We start from the raw sequence: 23,874 nt of genomic DNA, 5'->3' as shown, positions 1-23,874 counted from the left end.
CGGTTAAACCACAGACTTACATTGCTTTTCAAAGTTCCTATATTATTAAAACTAAAATAATGATCTCAAAGTGTGCCCCACAGAAAGAGAATATAAGGGAATGCACGTGTTATATAAATACAATGTATTCAATAAATATTATTATTGCTACCATCTATCCTTCACACAGATACCTGCTGTGGAGTACACAAAGCTGCTGCAGCATTTCCTAAATGGTTTCCAATGGCAAAGTAATGACTTGTGAGATATAAAGAGAGGTTCTGCGCAAATAGAGGCTGCAAGTTTGGCGAAGCACAAAGCTGGGCAGGCAAATTTTTTCACTGTAAACATTTTAAAATCTGTAAATATGTTAATGGCAAGTCTGGTGCCCAGGAGCCAGAAAAAGACAATACAGTACATGTTTCACCAACTTATTTAGCCATATCATCTTTTTTCCTGGGCAAACACATGAGCAGTTCCACAGAACACAGAAAAAGTCTAAACTTTCCACCTGGTTTGTAGAGTCAGTCCCCTTTGTGGTCTCAACTGAAGCTCCAGTATCAGTTCTGGTTCTATTCCCTATCATATTCTCTCTTTGCTAGCTACAAAAACTCAATTTCCCAGAGATGTACTCTCATAAAAGTACATTTTTCGGTGGACCTCACCTCAATATTCTGCTTAACAAATATGTTCTTCAAGCTTTTTTTTTTTGGTCACCCAGGCTGGAGTGCAATAGCATGATCTCGGCTCACTGCAACCTCTGCCTCCCCAGTTCAAGTGATTCTCCTGCCTCAGCCTCCTGAGTAGCTGGGATTACAGGTATGTGCCACCACATCTGGCTAATTTTCATATTTTTAGTAGAGATGGGGCTTTGCTATGTTGGCCAGACTGGTCTCGAACTCCTGACCTGATGATCTGCCTGCCTTGGCCTCCCAAAGTGCTGGGATTACAGGTGTTAAACCACCACTCCTGGCCAACTCTTTTAGACCTAAATCACATGTCTCCCTTCATGAGGTGGAGCCCAGCAATGGTCTGTCTGCTGCTGCTTCTATGCTTATTAAGCATTTCACCTTTATCCTAAAACATGTATCACTGTACTGCAGTTATTTTGTTCCTTTACTCAACTGACTTTTCATCACAGAGAGAGATTTTCCTATTTATTTCCATACTTTTGGCTCAGAACTTAAGTATTATTTAAAAAGAATGGATACGTAAATATTTTCCTGTGGCATAATAATGATATTCAAATAAAATCTTTTGAAGAAAGTCTTATTATTTACTCTTGGAGTCAAAGAACCTCAGAATATACATTTCCCAACTTTCCATAAAGAAGTATTTAGGTAACTAACAAAATCTTACCACATATCTGTTGCTGTGGTAATGGGATCATAGTTCAGGATTTCTGGAGCTGAAAGAGAAGATAAAATTTAAATTCAATACTGACAAATTTTAAAACAAGAAAATCACTTTATATTACATTATAACTGGGACCAGGCATGATGGCTCACGCCTGTAATCTCAGCACTTTGGGAGGCCAAGGCAGGTGGATCACCTGAGGTCACAGTCAAGATCAGCCTGGCTAACATGGTGAAACCTTGCTTCTAGTCAAAATACAAAAATTAACCAGGTGTGATGGCACATGCCTGAAATCCTAGCTATTCAGGAGGCTCAGGCAGGAAAATCCCTTGAACCCAGAAGGCACAGGTTGCAGTAAGCTGAGATCCCACCACTGTACTCGAGCCTGGGCAACAGAGTGAGACTCCATCTCGGGGAAAAAAAAAAAAAATTATAACTGGATTTAATTTTGGAAAGTCTAGTGATACAAGATGATAGAAATTTAGCACAGTATTAATTATCTTGTGATTGGACATTTAAATATCCCTAATATTGAGTAAATTATATGATCAGATGGTTCAAAAACACGGATAATATTCTTGGAGTAACTAGTGGCTAGGTAGTTAAACTCATTAAGTTTAATCTCAGAGAAAACAATTATAAAAAAGTAAAATGTCGGAAGCTAGAATTAAAAAAAAAAATTTAGTTTTATTACTTTGGAATTAATTTGCATTATTTTATTAGACTAATTTAGGTTTTTCTTTTGGGGTAATAGGATCATGTGCATCTGCAATGACATTATGAGCAAATTTTGCTGCTCGGAAATGCTAGATTTTCTTTTTTCTTTTTTGAGACGGAGTTTCACTCTTATTGCCCAGGCTAGAGTACAAATGGCATGATCTGACCTCACTGCAACCTCCGCCTCTTGGATTCAAGCAATTCTCCTACCTCAGCTCCCCCAAGTAGGTGGGATTACAGACATGCACCACCACGCCTGGCTAATTTTGTATTTTTAGTAGAGACAGGGTTTCACCATGTTGGTCAGGCTGGTCTCGAACTCCTGACTTCAAGTGATCCACTCGCCTTGTCCTCCCAAAGTGCTAGGATTACAGGTGTGAGCCACCGTACCTGGCCAGAAATGCTAAATTTTCAAGTGGATTAAACATTCCTCTTAAATTATCAAGGACCTAATTTCCAAAGTGATTAATTTTCTGCTGTCTTCACTTGCCAAAAAAAGTGCAAAATAAATTCTCTATGCTTTCTAAACATTACCATTTTATTTCAAATTAGTAGAGTTCAAACTAGGATTTATGAGTGAAAAATTAGTTTGTTTCATAATACGGTTTCATAATTTCTCCAAAGAGAAACTGTTTCCTAAAGCCTAACATTTTTATTAATAAAGCCTTTAAATCATATACAGTCAGCTTCTGTTAAACCACCTACAACATTTTCACATACGTCTGTGAGCTGTGTTACCAATAATTACATTCATTTATCTAGGACTCCAGTTAGCATTCAAAAGTTAGTAATTTTCTCTGTTTTTTATTTTTGGAAAAGACAGCTGCCTAGCTGAGTCACATCTGTTCTGTTTAACTGTATCTTTTCAATGTCCACATGGGGATGTCAGTATGAACAACAAACAAAAAAAGGTAAAAAGATTGTAAGTTAAAATACTTCAAATTTATATGCTGCTTCATACAACTTAAAACCTTTCATATGCATAATCTAATTTGTTGATTTCATACAATATACTCAGATTACCTAATCAAAGGTTCTTTTTGGCACTCTTCTTCAAAACCCTACTTTCACAACCCTATGCAAAACCTTATATTTTAAAGCAGAAGCAATAAACAAAAATGGGGCGGCCAGCTAACAATTCCTGTAAGTTTAAACTGAAGATATCTGTATTGCGAACAGCTCTGGAATTAGGACCAGAGAGAAAGAGAAGTGAGAGCTAGCCAGGCTTCAAAGACAATCATGGGCCACCTGACTGTCGCATTTTTTCTTTTTCCATTTTTCTCTTTTTCCCTAACTTCCCTCTTACTCATTTCTTTTTTCCTTATGTACAAAGCCTTTATACACAAACGTTCAACTTGTACACTTACATATTCAGTGTCCCCTGAATTGCTGTAAATGTTTCATACTTTTATTCAATACATTTCATTTAAATGTGTCGTAACCAAGTTTTAATGTATCAAAATACTTGAACCAATTAAATCCTATTAACTGAATTGAATTACATGCTCTAAAATATAGTTCTACAGAGGTATCATTTACTTAATAAATTTCAAAATGGCATAGAAAATAAAAGGAAATTCTTACCTAAATATTCTGGTGTTCCCATGATTTCCCGAAGTTCACACGCATTCCCTATTTTTCGAGACATTCCAAAATCTACTATTTTAATGTCGCCGAGAGGGTATATGCTGCTCAGTAATATATTCTGTGGCTAAATAAAGTACAACAAAAACATGGTAAGTAATATACAATAAAAGCATACTAGTCTCAGATGGGAGGTATATTAAGTGGAATCATCACTTGAGTCATGAGTCAATATAATTTGAGTATATTGAGTCATGCATCAAACATTTACTGACTTACTACTTAGGAGGAGCTATTAGTCAATGATGCATAAAGCCAAAAACACACCCAGAAAGGATTCTAGGTTTGAAGAAAAAAGAAGTTAAATGGAAAGATTAAGATATAGAATACTCAGTAATAAAAAGACTACCTCATTCTGTCAATAAGAAATTCCAAGAAGGCTTTGCAGTACAGATGGTGCTTAATCTGAGAAAGAGTATGCTGGTTAGAAAGGTGCTCTGGGTAGCTGGGTGCAGTTAAACATGTGAGGTGCATGGTTATTACACCCATTTTACAGTAGAAACAAGTACAATTAGGTTAACAAACTTGAATATGAGTAAAAATCTTCATTCTTAGCCAATACCATCCTGTATTGTAGCTTCATGCAGAATACTTGGGGCCAGAACGCAAATAAATAAATAAATAAATTCTAAAGAATTGGAAAAAAAAAAAAAAAAAGAACAAAAAGGTGCTCTAGGGAGCAGCACTAAAGAAGGCATGAAGGAATGAGCATGTAAACATTTCCAGAAACGAAAAATGGTTCAGTACAATGTGATGATTCTGGATGAGCCGGGTCTGACTGTTCCCTGGCTTTAGCTTAGACAGTAAGAGGCATAGTACACCTCATCCATTGCCTCCTAGAACCACGTGACTTTGCTTTACTACTATCGCAGGCCCACAGCCTATTACAAAGTTCCCTGCTGCTGTCATAACCCGTACCTTTGCCAAGGTGCTGCTCCCAAAATCTGTGCAAAGAATTATAACAGTCGCTTAACTTTGGGACAATCTCATGCTTGTTTATTATTAAAGCACAGAGCCTATTACAGGAGAAAAGGTAAAGGTAATTAGCTCTGTTGTTGTCAATCACAGGTTTATATGCCATCCCGGACTTCAAGTGCTATGCGATGCTATGTAATGTACTTGGGTTGATGTTAGCAGGAAAATGACCCAACAGGAAGCTAGTGGGAGCATGATTATCTTGGCATTTACTATGTTGCTTCTTTTCCAATATTTTATCAGTTGGGGAAATAGCAGGGACACTAGATGGTAAATACTGTCCCCCTGGCTCCATAGTGGGGTCCAAAACAGAACTACAGGGTTTTATCTTTTGAAAAAGCAGTAAGAGGGTTTGGAAATTAAGAGAGAGGCCTGTGCGGTAGGTGGAGATTTTTGAATTATTATTAAAGTGGTGGTAGAAGCCAAAGGATCATGCAAGGAGACCACATAAAAATAGAAGAATCTAATGCTTAAGAAATGAGAGACAGACTGATTCAGATCTTAAGGTCCTTGTGTGGCTATGAAGGAAGGATAAGGAGAAAGGATAACAACATGAGAGACAGAGAAGGAGAAAAGGAGAACACGAGAGATGGAGATCAGAGACTAGAGGTTCGGGGCTTGGGTAAACAGTCTGAATGATCTGGAAGGAGCCAAAAGACTGAAAATCTCAAGACAAAAATGAATTAAAGTAATAGCAGCAAATGAATAAGGATTAGCAGGATTTATTTTCAGAGATGGAGATTACATAATTGAGCATTTCAGAGATAGACGGCATTTTAAAATAAGAAGGTCCAGGATGTGGTTGCAAGAGTGGGATGGAATGGAATAATTCCATCTAATGTAGGATTAGAACACAGGAATGATGCATTTTAAGAGCCCAGTAAATTGAGCTGCTCACACATGCCGTCTTCTCCTTTCTGCCAATATAAAATTAAGGCCATGTAGCACACAGGTAAGCAAAGAGCACACCAGTGCAGTCTAGACAACCAGGAACCAACCATTGTTTCCTGTTAATACCAGTTTGCAATTCTGCGTACTAAGAGCAGAAGAACAACACAGATGTTGCATTACTTTAAATCACATGTTACATTACCTTTAAATCGAGGTGTACAATGTTATTCTGATGTAGATAATAAACTCCTTCAAGTATTTGTTTAATGAGTCTGATAACATCATTTTCAGAAACCATTTCAGCCAACTCAGGTAAACATAGGTTGAAAATTTCTCCACCTGCAGCACTGAAATAAAATTCAAAGAACAGAGACTTGAAAATCCATTCACCTAAACACTTTTAAATATTGTGTACCTGTTAAGTAAAAGACATACAACTATATAAATGTTAATACACTACACTTAAAGACAGGGCAGAGACGTGAGAGATCTTTAAGGAAAAAAATAAGTGATGATGGCTGGGCGCAGTGGCTCATGCCTGTAATTGTAGCACTTTGGGAGACTGAGACAGGCGGATCACTGAAGATTGGAAGTTCGAGACCAGCATGGCCAACATGGTGAAATATCTCTACTAAAAACACAAAAATTAGGCGGGCGTGGTGGCAGGTGCCTGTAATCTTAGCTACTTGGGAAGCTGAGGCAGGAGAATCACTTGAACCTGGGAGGCAAAGGTTGCAGTGAGCCGAGTTGGCACCACTGCACTCCAGCTTGAGCTACAGAGCAATACTCTGTCTCAAAATAGAAAAGAAAAGAAAGGAAAAGAAGTGATGAGACTTCTTCAAATTCTGGGTACTAATACTTGAATATTAATAAATAAAACTGAATTGCTTTATGATCCAATAATGTTGCAGCCTGCCTTCACCGCAATAAAGATAAAAAAAAAAAGTAGCTCTTTGTGCTCTTCTCATATATATACATCTATATGTATTCATACATATATATGTTTTCATATACATGAATTCTTAGATACATATCATCTATTTTGAGCCTCATGACAAACATGTGAGGTACATGGTTATTACACCCATTTTACATTAGAAACAAGTACAATTAAGTTAACAAACTTGAATATGAGTAAGAATCTTCATTCTTAGCCAATACCATCCTGTACTGCAGCTTCATGCAGAATACTTGGGGCCAGAACGCAAATAAATAAATAAATAAATTCTAAAGAATCGCAATTTAAAGAATACTGAAAAAGGCACAGTAAAAAATTCCTAGGTTTGGAATGAATTATCGAAACATAAATCCTAACTCTTCTATTTACCTGCAATATAACTTAGGGTCAGTTACTTATGGTCATCCATACAGCAGAAATATCAATAAAATCAACAGATTTTTTTGGGGGGGGGGGGATTAAATCTAAATAAGATAAAATTGGTCAGTCAGATCATGCAAAAACATTTATACAGTTATTCATCAAATTTGTAAGGTATATTTGGGAATACACAAGTATATTCTATTTGAAAAATAGGAACTCACTCTAGAAAATACTATTACTATATCTTTATTTCTTTGCCTCACTGCTACAACCACATCAAGAACGGTATCTAGCATGCACTGCAGTAGGTGGTCAGTAATGTTTGTTGAATGAATGAATGATGGAATGGGTGGTGATTCTTTAGAGGGGTTGAAACTGGGGATTCAGAAGTCTCAGTGACTGCCAAGAGGAAGAAATATGTCATAAGTGTTGGGAACCATAAGAAGAAAAAATAATGGTGGGCTCAAATTTGAGTTCCAAGTTGAAAGTCACAAGGACTGACATTCACACTGCAGATATAATTTGCAATTGAGCAACCTAAACACAGTAAGCCAGTTAGAAGCCACAAAGATTTGCTGCTTTACACTTTCTGACTTTGCAGAAAAAAAACTATAGGACAGCTTATAGGGAATACACATGAAAGCTCCAATCACATATATGTCACTTTAACCCCATTACACCCACTGAAACTCGCTGTAAATTCATGAGATAGATAGATAGATAGATAGATAGATAGATAGATAGATAGATAGATTTTTTTTTTTTTTTTTTTTGAGACACAGTCTCACTCTGTTGCCAGGCTGGAGTGCAGTGGCGCCATCTCGGCTCACTGCAACCTCCGCCTCCTGGGTTCAGGAGATTCTCCTGCCTCAGCCTCCCGAGTAGCTGGGACTACAGGCACATGCCACCATGCCCAGCTAATTTTTGTATTTTTAGTAGAGGGGGGTTTCACCATGTTGGCCAGGATGGTCTCGATCTCTTGACCTCATGATCTGCCCATCTTGGCCTCCCAAAGTGTTGGGATTACAGGAGTGAGCCATCGTGCCTGGCCAAGACATTAATTTTAATATCTGCCTCAACATAACATGATAAAGATAATCTGAGTAATGAAAAGTGTAGTTTGCTGTTAAATTTATAGTAGTGAACTCTAAAATAAGGTATAGAAAGACAATTTTGGGAATTTACATTTTTTAATCTAAAAAAAGAAATAATCTTCGAGAATAATTAATATACAGACTGCCTAGAGGCCCTTGGTCTGCATGTCAGAGTGGGAACCCAGGCACAGACTGGCAGTGACATCATCACTCCTTCCCTTTCCAGTTATATTGTTTAGTTTCAATGATACAAATCCTCTCAAAATAGAAAGTGGTCTAAATACATTCCTGCAAGGACACTCAAAATAATATTACAAATAATATTATATTAGGTAATAGTATTAATGCAATCATAAGCAAATAAGAAAATGAAGAAAGAACCCTTTAGATTCTCTTAGAATATATTTTTGTTATGTACTTTATAAGATATAAATACTAATAATCTAGTCCTATCTTATAAAAATCAGACCAAATAACTTGAAATGATTAGGAAACAGTATAAAATACGAATTTACATATCTACACCCCCTAAATATATAAAAAACAGATGTGTATTCTTCATATGTACAGCAACATAAATTGTTTAGGTAAGAAATTTAATCTTGAATACTTTATGATTATTTACCAACCTTGTATATTACAAATTCACTAAAGTTACTTCAATAACCAGAACATTCCTCCAATTCTAAACTTAAAAACAAAATACAAGAAAGTAAAGTGAAAGTAAGGAAAGCGATTCCCAGTGCCTAGGAATAGACAGGATAGTACGGAGCATACAGGAGTGCCTACTGAAATCAAGACTGCCCGGGTTTCATTCTGGCTCTGTCACTAACCAGGCTAGGTGAACTGGGACAAAATGTGCCTCTGTTTCTTCTACTGTAATGTGAATAATATAATAGCTCCTACTTCATGGTCTAAGAATTAAATTGGATAATCCACATAAAGTATCGAGCACAAAAGATCCTAGAAGAATCAAAGCAGATCATTTCAATAAATACTTATCACAGTGTCTGACACATGGTAAATATTCAATAGACAGCAGTTTTTTTTCTTTTCTTTTTTTTTTTTAGACTGAGTCTCGCTCTGTTGCCCAGGCTGAGTGCATTAGCACAATCTTGACTCACCACAACCTCCGCCTCCTGGGTTAAAGAGATTCTCCTGCCTCAGCCTCCCAAGTGGCTAGGACTCCAGGTGTGTGGCACCACACCCAGCTAATTTTTTGTATTTTTAGTAGAGACGGGGTTTCACCGTTGTTAGCCAGGATGGTCTCGATCTACTGACCTCATGATCCGCCTGCCTCGGCCTCCCAAAGTGCTGGGATTACAGGTGTGAGCCACCGCGCCCGGCCAATAACAGCTATTATTACAATGAACCAACAAACACTAATTGCAAATCTAGCCAGTGTCTCGCCTTTCCAAAATTTGGGGCTTTTTGTTGAACTCCTGATTTTGAAGGAAATTTTTAAAGTCTTTGCTAAATGAAAATCTATTTTTAGAAACACTATACGGTACATATAAAGATGCACACACTATATACTCTTAAGTGAAAAAAGAGGGTTACAATAGAATATGTCCAGTAGATCAAACTTTTGTCTCTAAAAGTACATATGCACAGACCAAAAAATGAGAATAAGTTTTAAATACAGGAACATACCATAAAGTAACGATCATTTACATGTGATTTCTCTTTTCTGTATCTCCTAAATTTAACACAATGAATAGGTATTACTTTTATAATCAGGGAAAGTATCCTCAGAGTTTTTTGTTTGTTTGTTTCAATAATAAGATCAAATAAAATACTATGATCGTCAGCCAATCACACTGTTCCTTTTAGTTTGATAAGCTGACCAATGTCTTTCGTAGGACTGCCATTTCTCACACAACAGAGGAACATAGGTGGAGCTACAGAAAATAGGAAAATTAGAAAGAGTTAAGAGGAGGGAAAGAACAGATAACACAAGAAGCAAATTGCAGAAGTTAGCAGAAATTGGAAAAAGAAACAGAAGCAGTGAGTAGCAAACAAGACTTTTGTTAAGAAAAAAAAAAGAAAAAGAAAAAATATCTACAGTCAGAAAAGCTACCTATATCATTATCATTGACCTGGGAGCTACAATCAGGTGACTTCTACTCTTTCTCTCTAACAAGAGTTTGCCCCTTGCAGGGATATCAACAAAAAAATTTAGAAATTCAGCATCTGTGTTCACTTGCTAGTGCATGTATACATGTGTTATGTGTAAGAATATGTGACAACAGTACTCTAGCACAGATTACACAGTCAGGAGAACCTATGTGCTATATATTATCTAGATCTACATCTGTTTTTTATAGGGAACAGCAAGTAGAGAAAATCTTTTAGAAATATTCCTATAACATAAAGTTAATATATGAAAGATTAAAATCAGAATATTTTCCTATCAAAAATGATAGATTTCTGTGAGTTACAGAGAGCCAAGAATTTCAGTAAAACAAAGTAATATCTCAATTATCCATAAAATGCAAATCGAGTCATATAGCTTTGAAAAACCATGGTAAAGATTTTTAAAATAAGCATTTATTTCTAGTGATCAAAAAAACTTGTTTTAAAATTTGAATATTAAGAGTCTCTTTAAAATTCTATTCCTATGCTAATGGAAGAAATACAGTCCACGGGATTTTAGAGTGAAAAGACATTAGAGTATTAACTAGACATATGATGTGAATATCAATCTCCCTTTTGGGAGGATTGTTTTAAAAATCAAATGGGAATACAGATAATGTGCCTATCACAGTGCCTGCCAGAGTGTAAATGTTCAACATACGTTATGGGTAAAATTGTTAAGATCATATTAAAATGTTATTTCTCTGGTGATTGAGATCATTCCAGAAGGTAAGGCTTTCTGTTTTGCATGTTTTGTTATAGTCTCCATCCTTTTCTGTTGGGTATTTAGTATTTACTTAGAGATGTTTAGTAGACAAACTTTCTTGACAAAAAGAAAATAGCATTCTCACATAATCTCAGAGTTGTCTCTGATAACTGTAAGTTCCCCTTTTGATCTTCCCTATTTCTAGGACAAAGTTTTTGTTCTGTGCTCTCCAAAAGGTAAGTACTTTTTGTTTTTTTTTTTGAGACGTGTCTTGCTCTGTTGCCCAGGCTGGGGTGCAATGGTGCGATCTCAGCTCACTGCAGTCTCCGCCTCCCAGGTTCACACCATTCTCCTGCCTCAGCCTCCAGAGTAGCTGGGACTACAGGCACCCACCACCATGCCTGGCTAATTTTTTGTATTTTTAGTAGAGATGGGGTTTCACCGTGTTATAACCAGGATGGACTCGATCTCCTGACCTCGAGATCCGTGCACCTCGGCCTCCCAAAGTGCTGGAATTACAGGTGTGAACCACTGTGCCCAACTAAAGTTAAGTATTTTTATGACCAACTTTAATTTGCTCAAAATGCAGCATTAAAAACGTAATATGTCCAATTAGATAATACGTTCCTTCCAGAAGTTTTTTAAAAAGCTTTTTAAAATGTATAGCTATATTTTATTTATTCTACAAATATGCTTTAAAGACACTTGGTATGGTAAAGTCTTTGTCTCATGGATGGTGGTGATAGAATGACTCAATTATCCTCAGATTTTTCTCCATATGTATAAATAAATCTAATACTACCTTCCAGAAAAGTAAGATTTATATTACTTTCTGAAAAAATGAAAGGCTAAAACAATCATGTAGACTTCATAACTGGCAATGAAATACTTTCCTATGAACTATGTATTAAAATAAAAAATGAAAGATTTTAATAATCATTAAAATTGACAAGCAGGTTGCAAGAATCTGAGATTAATTCACAAAAGTAAACTGATTTAAAAAATAGGTTAGGCAGAGGCAAAACAAAACACAAAAGCAAAAAGAGGCTACAGTTGTTCCAAAAGAAAGTTCTAGATTGATTCATATAATTAGCAAATGTAACAAATCAAAAAAGCGTTTTTTTTTTTTTTTTGAGCAAAGTCTCGCTCTGTTGCCCAGGCTGGAGTGCAGTGGTGCAATCTCGGCTCACTGCAACCTCTGCCTCCCAGGTTCAAGCAATTCTCCTGCCTCAGCTTCCCAAGTAGTTGGGACTACAGGCGTGCGCCAACATGCCCGGCTAACTTTTTGTAGTTTTTAGTAGAGATGGGGTTTCACCATGTTAGCCAGAATGGTCTGGATCTGCTGACCTTGTGATCCCCCTGCCTCGGCCTCCCAAAGTGCTGGGATTAAAGGCGTGAGCCACCGCGCCCGGCCAAAAATGTGCCTTTTAAAAGTGACTCTGTGCTGCTCATATGGAAGGAAATTTGACAACATCTAATACAACTACATATGCATTTACTCTTTGACCAGCAATCATTCTTCTAGGAATTTACTCTAAAGCTACATCTCCATAATAATTCCCATTCACAGAAGGTCAACTGACTAAAGCAAGATCCAACCATACAACAGAGTACTATGCAGCCATTTAAGAAATCAGCCGGCCGGGCGCGGTGGCTCAAGCCTGTAATCCCAGCACTTTGGGAGGCCGAGACGGGCGGATCACGAGGTCAGGAGATCGAGACCATCCTGGCTAACACGGTGAAACCCCGTCTCTACTAAAAAATACAAAAAACTAGCCGGGCGAGGCTAGGTGGCGGGCGCCTGTAGTCCCAGCTACTCGGGAGGCTGAGGCAGGAGAATGGCATGAACCCGGGAGGCGGAGCTTGCAGTGAGCTGAGATCCGGCCACTGCACTCCAGCCTGGGCGACAGAGCGAGACTCCATCTCAAAAAAAAAAAAAAAAAAAAAAGAAATCAGCCATAATAATAGTTAAAAAGATGCCTATGAACTAATGTAGAATGATTTCTGGAATATATTCTTAAGTAAACAAAAATACAAGGTGCAAAGGAGTATATTTAATATACTACCTTTTCTGTAAGAATAGTAAATATATACAAGTTTGCTTATATTTGCAAGAAGAAACACATAAAGAATGAGCCAGAATGAATAAATGTGGTTACCTATAAAGGTTACCTATAAAGGTTCAGCTGGAAGAGAGCAGAAGGTTCTTCATCACTTCTCACATTCTATATTGCATCTCCCCGCTCTCACAGTGAAAATCCAGGTCCTCAGCAATACTTGCTCATTCACTTTACCCAACAATACGTACAAAATAGTTTCAGCATAACAATACTTATACTACTACCAACAGCAAACTACTTAGTACAACTGGTGGACTTGAATTGGAGCTATGAGACAAAATTCACGATTTTGAAAAAATATGACTTCCTAACACTATCCTTAGAAAAGGCCTAAAAATTATGATACTCCGTTAAAAGTGAGCATGTCCAACACCCATATTTGGTTTCTAAATGCTATTCTCCGCTTAAAATAACCAGAACTTCTCTCAGAGAGATGGCTGATTACAGGTCTGGAGCAGGGAAGATAACAAGATGACCCTGGAAATCTTGGTGTGCATAAAGCAAGGGAGTCCTCAAACACTAATGAGATTATATCAAAAGGACATAGGAAGTAGCTTGAAAGGGAACCACTGATAAGCTTGGGACAATTTGAGCATGAAAAAAAGACAGTGGCAGAAACTGATTAGAACTCATTAATTAAAACATAATGGGTTATTTTCCATTAACGTCATGTGTTAATTTTTAAAAAACATGAAATCCATTGAAATATTAAAAAGTGGGAAAGGGAAATCACTAGATGTTAAAGAAGATAATATTGGCCAGGTGTGGTGGCTCATGCCTGTAATCCCAGCACTTTGGGAGGCCAAGGTGGGCAGATCACGAGGTCAGGAGATGGGGACCATACTGGTCAACATGGTGAAACCCTGTCTCTACTAACATACAAAAAATTAGCTGGGCGTGGTGGCGCATGCCTTTAATCCCAGCTACTTGGGAGGCTGAGGCAGGGAAATTGCTTGAATTCGGGAGGCGAAGGTTGCAGTGAGCTGAGATTGTGCCACTGCACTCCACCCTGGCGACAGAGCAAGACTCCATCAGAAAAAAAAGAAAAAAAAAAGATAATATTCACATGGTCTGTAAATATCACAACACAGATTAATTAAAAGGGGAAAATGTTCCTTTACAATAAGGAGAGCTACAAGACATCTTAAGCATGTTCAAAATTAGGAAAATCAGTAAGTAATAAAACAACCTGACTTTATTGCCACCTAATGTGATACAATACACATCATCACCCACACCAAATACTTCAGCATAAAAAGGAATATCATAATACCTACAACTTTCAAATGGTTCAGTAAATGTGACAAAATGCCAACAACTGGTGAATAAAAGTGAAGATTATAAGGATAATTGTTAATTGTACTATTTTTTCAACTTTTCTATATATTTGAAATTTTGTAAAATAAGAGTCGGGGAAGAAAAAGTGTGTAGGATGATTTGAGGACAGAATTGACTGGGTGATAGTTATTAAAGATTCAGGCCAGGCACAGTGGCTCATGCCTGTAATCCCAGGACTTTGGGAGGCCGAGGTGGGCAGATCACTAGGTCAGGAGATTGAGACCATGGATGAAACTCTGTCTCTACTAAAAATACAAAAAAAATTAGCTGGGCTTGGTGGCGGGTGCCTGTAGTCTCAGCTACTCGGGAGGCTGAGGCAGGAGAATGGCGTGAACCCTGGAGGCAGAGCTTGTAGTGAGCCGAGATCGCGCCACTGCACTCCAGCCTGGGTGACAGAGCAAGACTCTGTCTCAAAAAAAACAAAACAAAACAAAAAAAAGATTCCACCATTTTATTTTCACCATATAAAAATTACTCCACACTACTAAAACAACGAAAGCTGATTAAATGTTTACCTTCAACTGAGACTACTAAATGTGACAATGCCACCCCAAAAGCAGAAGGCATAGTAATTAAGCCGAAGTCCTAGCAATAAATTTTAGTGGGTCTTAGTCACTCTGGTAAGAAATTTAATATATTAATCTACTTAAACATTTTCTGAGTGCTTGCTACATTTCAACTAGAAGTATAGAGATCAGTAAGTTCTGCCAGTTTACTGAGTAAGGTACCTGAGTCAATTTTCCGGAGTATGAACAAGGTCCATCCATAAAATGTCTCAAATCTTTCCGATGTATTTTGTCGCTGCTGTTTGGATGAACCCCCAAAAGAGGATTTTATGAAAGTAATCAATGTTCTTATGTATATTCATCCTCTAAACCTAGTATTCTACTACTGTTTTTGACAAATGTTAGCTACTTTTGACACACTTCAAACATGCAGATATTATGCAAGTAGGTAACTTTTCAAAGGTCAGCTGAAGAATCTTTGACAAAAATAATTATAAAATGTATGAAAAATGAAATCATATTGCTAGTATCTTGGTCTTTTCTGCAATTCTAATTTATTTTGAAAGTGCTATATAACACGCCTTAATATGGTTCTGGGAAATGTACACAGTATTCATTCTTAAATGAACTACTTGTCAGTTGAACATTTTGCAAAATCTTCATTTGCATTCACAAGTTGATTCCAGCCAATCTATTTTGTGGAACAAAAACATTAATTTTAAAATAACTAAATACAAAAATAAGGTTAATCTACCTTTAAATTTAAAAAGGCAATGATGCAAGTTAGTTACTAAAAAGAATTACTATAGTTAGCAATACGTTTTTTTACTAAAATAAACACTTACCTCTTCGTAGTTTACCATAAAATGTATTTACCTTATTAAAAACTATTGGCACCTAAGGCATACTAAACATAAATCTAGCTGATCTCTTCCAGTTGTCGCAGATGTTCAAACACATTTTACATACTCAGAATAAACGTGTCAGACAACCATGCAGCAAAGGCACTCTGTAAGAGTCACGTGTCAATATACTCGGTAACAAACCAGTTACCTTAACAATCCTCTACCCCTATCACCTGGTGAACTGTAGAATACTGGGGTGTTCTCACTTTTTCACAGACTTGTGGCAAGAGATACATTTATTTCTTATTGCTACAACTAACATAGTACTTTACACATTACACATACTAAATGTATTTCTTTAACAAACAATGTACTAAGCATAGTTTTATGCCGTTTAACTTTCCATTCTCCTTATTTTCTTGAAGCTATTTTTCAAATAGATGAAGAAAATATACAAATTACTTCAATTCTATCTGCCCATCAGATTGTGTTCAGAAAAATTCAATCAATCAGCCATTAACAAAATAATGTATATTCCCTTCTCCACAGTCCTCAAATGTTGTGTTTGTCATTTGTTTATTCTGTGCTGTTAGTTTTTGTGTATTTGCCTGAGGCTGTACATTTAGTCTTATGAAAATATCTGAATATAAATTAGGTCCCTTTTTCATTTTATTAACAGGAATCTTTACAAGTTCTTGTCACATTTTTATCATTCCTATTCTTGATATTTTAATCATCTTATCATACCAATTAAAATAGGTACCATTTAGTATATACTTACTATTCCAATATCAAAATGATTTCACTTGTATTTTCATAGACCTCATGAAGATTAATAACTCGGGGACAAGACTTTGCCAATTCAAGCACAGCAATCTCGTGTAAAATCTCTGCTCGACAATCCTGTCCTCTTCTTCTCTTTTTTAGAAATTTTGCAGCATATTCTTGGCCAGTAGATTTTGATATACATTGTCTAACCACAGCAAATTTTCCTCTGGGGGAAGATGAGAACAATCAATTTTAATTTTTCTGCAGAGAACAAAGTTAATATATTACAGATTCTGTTCTACCTCCAACTTAAAGTCAATTCTTTGAAATATCTGTGCAATTAGGAACTTATCTTTGTTCTCTAAATTGAATCAAATATCATATGTACTTTTATAAAATGTATAGTGCTATCATTTACAAAGGTAAATGGCAAACTATAACAACAGGATAAGACAGAACTATATTTATTCTTCACTATTAAAATGATACATTATCTTGGGAGGCCGAGGCAGGCAGATCACTTGAGGTCAGGAGTTCAAGACCAGCCTGGCCAACATGGCAAAACCCTGTCTCTACTAAAAATACAAAAATTAGCCAGCCGTTGTGGCGCATGCCTGTAATCCCAGCTATGCAGGAGGTTGAGGCAGGAGAATCTATTGAACCCGGGAGGCAGAAGTTGCAGTGAGCCAAGATCACGCCACTGTACTCTAGCCTGGGTGACAGAGTGAGACTGTCTCAAAAAAAGAAAAAAAAGATACATTATCATTGCAGGCAAATAATCTCATTTGCATACCAACTCAATGCCATGCTCTGCTCTTGGTATAAATTACTGTGTTTAAGTATCACAACAATCCTATATAATAAATGCTCTCCTGTTCTTCACACCTCAGAGAAGATATGTAATTTAGTCAAGGTAAAGATTTAAACTCAGGTCTATTTCCAAAAACTGTACCCTTCATAGGGTATCACATTAACTCTGTAATTAGAATAGCTTACCTTCAATTATAAGAAATTAAAGTGAATGCAAAAAATGGATATTTGACTTATTTAACTTTATTAGTAATTTTTCCTTTTAACACAATGAATTTTTACCACCTTCGAAACTTTCTATCACAATTGTCAATTGTTTTAGAAATATATCTTAGTAATGCTCAGTAGTCTTTGAAGCCTGTAACAGATAACTAAGGTATATGTGTCCCTCAGAAAATATTCAAAGGTACTTCAATGATAAACTAAGAAAATAATGGTTATCAACAGCTAGTGCAAACATACCCATTAAGGTCGTGTTTATCATTTTAGAAAGAAGTATGCTTTTAGCTCTCTCCAATGGCAGTGCTTAGTAACCTCTGCCAAAATTTAAAGACACCGAAAATTCATTTCTATCGGCATATGTGTGTACTGTAAGCCTACAGTTGCCCAAAATTTATTTTCACAAAGGCCTAAAGCTATTCTGAGTCAAGGGAAACTAATAAAAGCTATTCTATTGACTGTCTACCCAGAAAAATGTACACAAGCCCTTAAATAGGAAGTTTTACATATAATTCCAGAGGGTTTTCAGATCCTAAAGCCCATCCATAAACCTTGTAAGGCTGAGTATAGGGGATCTGAAATTAAGAACCTCTACCTTAAATTTTGAATTACTCTCTGGTTTCTGATACTAACAAATCAGGTATAAATAAAAGATCTTCAGGAAGTAATGTTTGCTCCAGAACTCCTCTTGCCCCAATTCCCTTCAATATATTTCTAACACAGTCTATCTGACTCTTAGCATAGAAAACAAAACTTGGTGTTTAGGGGGTACTGGGTGGAAACTGTGGGACTAAATTGCTTGACTGTATTTTACTAGCTATTTGCAAAGGTCAAGATAACAAAGATTCCTACTTTTTCTTACCCAAATTTCCTCAAAATTGGTGCTAATGAAAAGTACCGGAAATCAAACTATAATTTCACTCTTCTACATTTATCAAAATATATTAATATATCAATGAAATAAATCTGCATATAAAAACCTGATTCTTTGAAAGCAGTTTTAAGATTTGAGAATGTTTAACTATAAAATATTTTCTCATGGTATGCAGAAGGAATACAAATTGATGGGTTTCAATGAGCACACATACACAAAAATTAGTCCCTTCACTTTATATTCAATCCATTGATGTTTCATACATTTTATCCTGGATAAACTCAGTCAGAATAAGATTAAACACCTCATGAAAGGTCATAAATGGAATCGGAGCCCCAAGAATAAACTGTGAAATGTGAATTCCTAATTTTCTGTTCTAATCACTATAAAACAATTCCTCCCTTTTAAAATAATTTTGTTGGGCCGAGCGCGGTGGCTCACGCCTGTAATCCCAGCACTGTGGGAGGCTGAGGCGGGCAGATTTCGAGATCAGGAGATCAAGACCATCCTGACTAACATGGTGAAACCCCATCTCTACTAAAAATACAAAAAATTAGCCGGGCCTGGTGGCATGTGCCTGTAATCCCAGCTACTCAGGAACCTGAGGCAGCAGAATCGCTTGAATCTGGGAGATGGAGGTTGCAGTGAGCTGAGATCGCATCACTGCACTCCAGCCTGGGGGACAGAGTAAGACTCTGTCTCAAAGAAAAAAAAAAAAAAAAAAGAAAAATTGTTAAAAGAAATGTAACTCACTTGCTTCTATCAATTCTTACTTAGATTTCGAAGCAAAAACTTGTCTAAAACAGGAAGGAAATTTTGAGTTTTATAAAAAAATTCACTTGTAAAATTTAGGAAACAGAAACCAGTTAGCCAAGAAAACTGGACATCTGAAAAAACAGTTTATAGTAGCACTTGTGACAATTCAGTTCTGCAATAATTTTATTATTTATTATATCTACAAGCCAGAATTCTCCCAGAAACAAAGAACAAAATTAAATAACCCTTCTTATCTAATTGTTCCAGGTATTACCAAGAGGGTTTTTTTTGTTGTTTGTTTGTTTGTTTTTGAGATAGGGTCTCAACTCTATCACCCACTCTGGAGTGCAGTGTTAGGATCTCAGCTCACTGCAGCCTCAACCTCCCAGGCTCAGAAGATCCTCTTACTTCAGCCTCCTGTGTAGCTGGGACCACAGGCACGCACTACCACTCCTGGCTACTTTTTTACATAATTTGTACAGACAGTATCTCTCCCTAGGGTGCCCAGGCGGGTTTCAAACTCCTGGGCTCAAGCAATTCTCTGCCTCAGCCTCCCAAAGTGTTGAAATTTTACAGGCATGAGCCACTGCACCCGGCCCAAGAGGCTTTCTTAAACAAGTACAGCACTCATTAATCCAGGGCAAAGGTGACCACATGATGTGGATAATGATTTATTTATTTGTCAACGTTCACCACTAAGTAAAAGCTCCATGAGGGCAGGGACCACGTCTGTCCTAATTATTACAGTAATTATAAAATCTACAGTTCATTAACATATAATAGGAAGTGAAATATCTGTTGAATGAATGCCAGAAATATGTATCCACTATAATACCATACACTATGCTATTCTGTATCCTGTACTTAAAGTGTTTGTATTTCTTAAAAGTTTGAGATTCCAATAAAATTATATATATATGTGTGTGTGTGTGTATATATATTCATTTATATACTATGAAGGTAGATATTTTTACCATAATTATCAGATGACTTAGGAAAAAAACCAAATATTTGTTTTCTGTTCTAAAATGCTAATTATAGTTTGAAAGTATAAAAAATGATCTTTAAAATGTTTCTATACCAAATGTAATTGAAACATTTAAGAAAAGTTAAAGCATTTAAAAATAATCCTTAAGTCATACCCTAAAAAGGCAAGGCTAACTAGATTTCCCAGCAGTGAAAAGGTCTAGTAGTTACCCTTCTGCATTCCCCTTCTGCATTCTAGAATACACAATAAAATGTGAAAGGAGGCAGGAGGGTAAGCCACAAAGGAAGCTGACGTTTATTTCTGAATCTGCCTCACCCTTCTAACCACAAGAAGTCCTATGAAACCTTTGCCTCAGTTGGGGGAGGGGTAGAAAAAACTTACCCAACATGTTAAAAAACAGGAACAATGCAAGTTTTTTGAGAATAGTAAAAAATGAACTGTTAACTTTTACATAATTTCCTTTAGTTTGCTAAAGGAAAATGAATTATTAAACACTAGCACTCTGAAATAAAAAAGTTGATTTAGAAAGGTAACTTTCAAAATGTGCAAACCTCAGAAGAAATGATTATGATTCTAATTTCCATTTCACAAAAGTATAGGATATTAAAATTGGTAACAATATTGAAAGAACTTTCAGTACATTCTTGGCAGATGAAAAGTCATGATTTCTAATTTATCAAGATCCAATAATTAAACATATCAATATTTACCATGTGGTTCATTAGCCTATATCAATTCAAAAGAAAGATGTTACTTGGTCTCTTTCATAAAGATATTTTAAAATGGGAATTTAGCAATCAATCTAAATTTATTTTAATCAAATTCTATCATGAGTTTTTGATCTAAAATTCTAAAAACTATGCCTAATTCAACTTTATTTATGATGGCACTTCATTTATAAAGCAATTTAGAATTATTAGTATTGTCCTCACAGTTTAAATTGTCCAAAGCCCTCAAAGCAAAAATATTTTATAGACTTTTTAGCTCCTATAATATCCTCAATTTTGAAAAGTTAATTTAAAAAATGTAAGTAAATTTACTCATCAAATAGTAACTCAGAAAAATAGAAAAGAAATTGCCTTTTGTTGTGTGTACCGTTCAAGATCTTGCATAATATTCACTTCCCTGTCGCTGAAGCATTCAAACTGAGGCTGGATAACAGTTTGCTGGGGAAATTATAGGAAAGATTGCTGCACTGCATACAAACATTGTATTAGTAAGACCACGGACCACTGAAGTCTTTCCAATGCAGAGATTCTATGGTTCTATGCAAGATACAGGAAACTTAAAAAAGAGAAAAAAAAGAAAAAAAACCCTTTCTTCTTCCTATTATAATGCAAAGTGAAGTAATTAAGATTTAGAACAATTTCTTAAAAACATTTTAAAAGGTTCTAAAAACTGTATCTTGTAATACACCATTAAACACCCAAATATTTTGCACATTAAATTAGTATGCCAGGTATTATGACATGTGCTTTTATATTTAATTCTTGGTCAATGAGTTAGATATTATACTTCTTTTTTTTTTTTTTTGAGACAAAGTCTTACAGTGTTGCCCAAGCTGTAGTGCAGTAGTGTGATACTGGCTCACTGCAACCTTTGCCTGCCGGGTCCAAGTGATTCTCCTGCCTCAGCCTCCCAAGTAGCTGGGACTATAAGCACAAACAACCATGCCTGGCTAATTTTGTATTTTTAGTAGAGACAGGGTTTCACTATGTTGGCCAGGCTGGTCTCGAACTCCTGACCTCATGATCCACCCGCCTCAGCCTTCCAAAGTGCTGGGATTACAGGCGTGAGTCACCACGCCTGGCCAGATATTATAATTCTTATTTTGCAAAAGAAAGGCTGCATCCAACATCTGCAACGTGAAAAAGCCAGGACTTGCCTCTGCCCTTAAGGTAAAAGGCCACCAAGAATGAAATTACTTTTCATGATTCAGTCAACTTTTCTTTTCACATTGAGATTTTCAAAGATAAAAATCAATCACACTGTTTTGCTGCACATTTATCAACAAAAACATGGACTTAGTAAACCATTTAACATACGACAAAACATTTACTTCCAGAACTAAAATCAAACTGAAGATACATAATGACCACCATCTTCCAACCCTTCATGAAGCACCTTTAATTTAAAGCTCAAAAGATGCTGAATGTATAACTTAAATAACTTGGTATATCTTTTATAACTTTACATATATTAAAATGGTAGTACAGAATGGTTTCATAATATCATGTCACTCTTGGCCATACAGAGTTTATACACTGGTTAAGGGAAAATAATTTGTAAAGGCTTTTACTTATAAAACACTCATTTGTTGTGACATAGAATCAGACTACGAAATGTGAATTCATTCGTTCTGTTCAACTTAGGATATGGGGGAGAATCTTCCTATTCTTTTTTTTTTTTAAAGCCAAACACAGTATCCTAGGAATTTAAAAAAATATTTCATTTAACAAAAACTTACAGAGCATTGTACTAGGCACTTTACAAATATTAACTAACTTAATTCTCATAACAACCATATAAGATAGACACAATTACCTTCACCCCTACTTTTCAGATGAGGAAACGACAGCACTAAGAGGTACAGTAGGCAGGGCGCAGGGGCTCACACCTGTTATCTCAGCACTTTGGGAGGCCACGACCAGAGGACTGCTTGAACCCAGGAGCTGAAGACCAGTCTGGGCAACATGGCAAAACCTTGTCTCTACAAAAAAACAGCCCAGTGTGGTGGTGTGTGCCTGTAGTCCCAGCTACTTAGCAGGCTGAGGTGGGAAATCCCTTGAGCCCAGGAGACAGGAGGTTGCAGTGAGCCAAGAACATGTCACTGCACCCCAGCTTGAGCAACAGAGTGAGATCCCGCCACAAATAAAAATTTAAAAAAGAGGTACAGTTATTTAGTTGAAGTCACACACCTAGTAAATGGGGGAGTCCAGACTTGAACTCAGCAGTCCACTATGCTGAGCTGCCTCTTCCCATGCACAGCCTCACATAAGGACAGAGACCTCCTATGAGAGGCTCTGAGGCTAGGTAGGTTGTATGATGTAAGTTCACTAAACCCTCCACAGATTTGGTTTTCAAGTCAGTTAAGACTAGACCCTAGGTAACAGCAACAGAGATGACAGCTTTCCTTCCTAATCACTGTTAAATAACGATCCCAGAGTGAGTTTTATAGAATTATAAAAACACAAATCCAAAATCTGAATTTAGATGGCATACACATCATATGGTTTTCTTACCTCCCTAGCTCTTTAGATGTAAGCATATAGAAATTATTAAAGTTTTCCATTTTCATTGGAGTTTGAGGAGTTGTAGTTAGCAGGCCTGAAATACTTCGGCAATCAAATCTCCTCCTCGACATGTTAGGTGATTCCTAGGTCTGCTTCTTTAGTCACTTATTTTTACCTATGCAAAAAAAGAGAAGACAGAGAAAAGATGTTATCTCGGGCAGGATGTGCATAGCTCCAAATATAGCTATAAAATACAACTAAAAAAAAAAAAGATTTAAAGAGCACATTCTACCCAGGAGGAAAAAACAAAAAGCACACACATAAACCAGTAACACTGTGGCACTTGAACGAAGTTACTGACTTCATTTCAGAATAAAACTACTGTGAAAGTTCTCTCAATTAAAAAAAAAGAGTTATGAGAAAATTTTAACACAAACAATCAGTTAGTTTCATCATAAAACTCCATTCTTTAAAGTTATAGAGGTTTCAGCTGGACACGGTGGTGCACGCCTGTAATCCCAGCACTTTGGGAGGCTGAGGCAGGAGGATCACTTGAGGCCAGAAGTTCAAGACCAGTCCTGGCAACACAGCGAGACCC

At 36.5% G+C, this 23,874-nt stretch overlaps 1 protein-coding gene across 3 annotated transcripts in view; it reads right to left on the bottom strand.

Moving 5' to 3' along the window:
- The window catches only part of STK17B (serine/threonine kinase 17b), a 42,586-nt gene that overhangs the window by 6,032 nt on the left and 12,680 nt on the right, over positions 1-23,874 (bottom strand). For all 3 annotated transcript variants that reach the window (XM_030915954.1, XM_010381606.2, XM_010381607.2), the window contains 5 exons: positions 23,286-23,451; positions 16,410-16,622; positions 5,765-5,909; positions 3,637-3,763; positions 1,339-1,387 (listed from right to left, as the gene is read on the bottom strand). In XM_030915954.1, coding sequence (XP_030771814.1) covers positions 1,339-1,387; positions 3,637-3,763; positions 5,765-5,909; positions 16,410-16,622; positions 23,286-23,407 — 656 coding nt within the window. In that variant the 5' untranslated portion in view covers positions 23,408-23,451. The remainder of the gene's footprint in view (positions 1-1,338; positions 1,388-3,636; positions 3,764-5,764; positions 5,910-16,409; positions 16,623-23,285; positions 23,452-23,874) is intronic.

This window comes from Rhinopithecus roxellana, chromosome 14 (genome assembly GCF_007565055.1).
Source record: "Rhinopithecus roxellana isolate Shanxi Qingling chromosome 14, ASM756505v1, whole genome shotgun sequence".
NCBI classification, from domain to species: domain Eukaryota; kingdom Metazoa; phylum Chordata; class Mammalia; order Primates; family Cercopithecidae; genus Rhinopithecus; species Rhinopithecus roxellana.
Note: the sequence above shows the minus strand (reverse complement) of the source record. Positions and strands in the feature narration are given on the sequence as shown.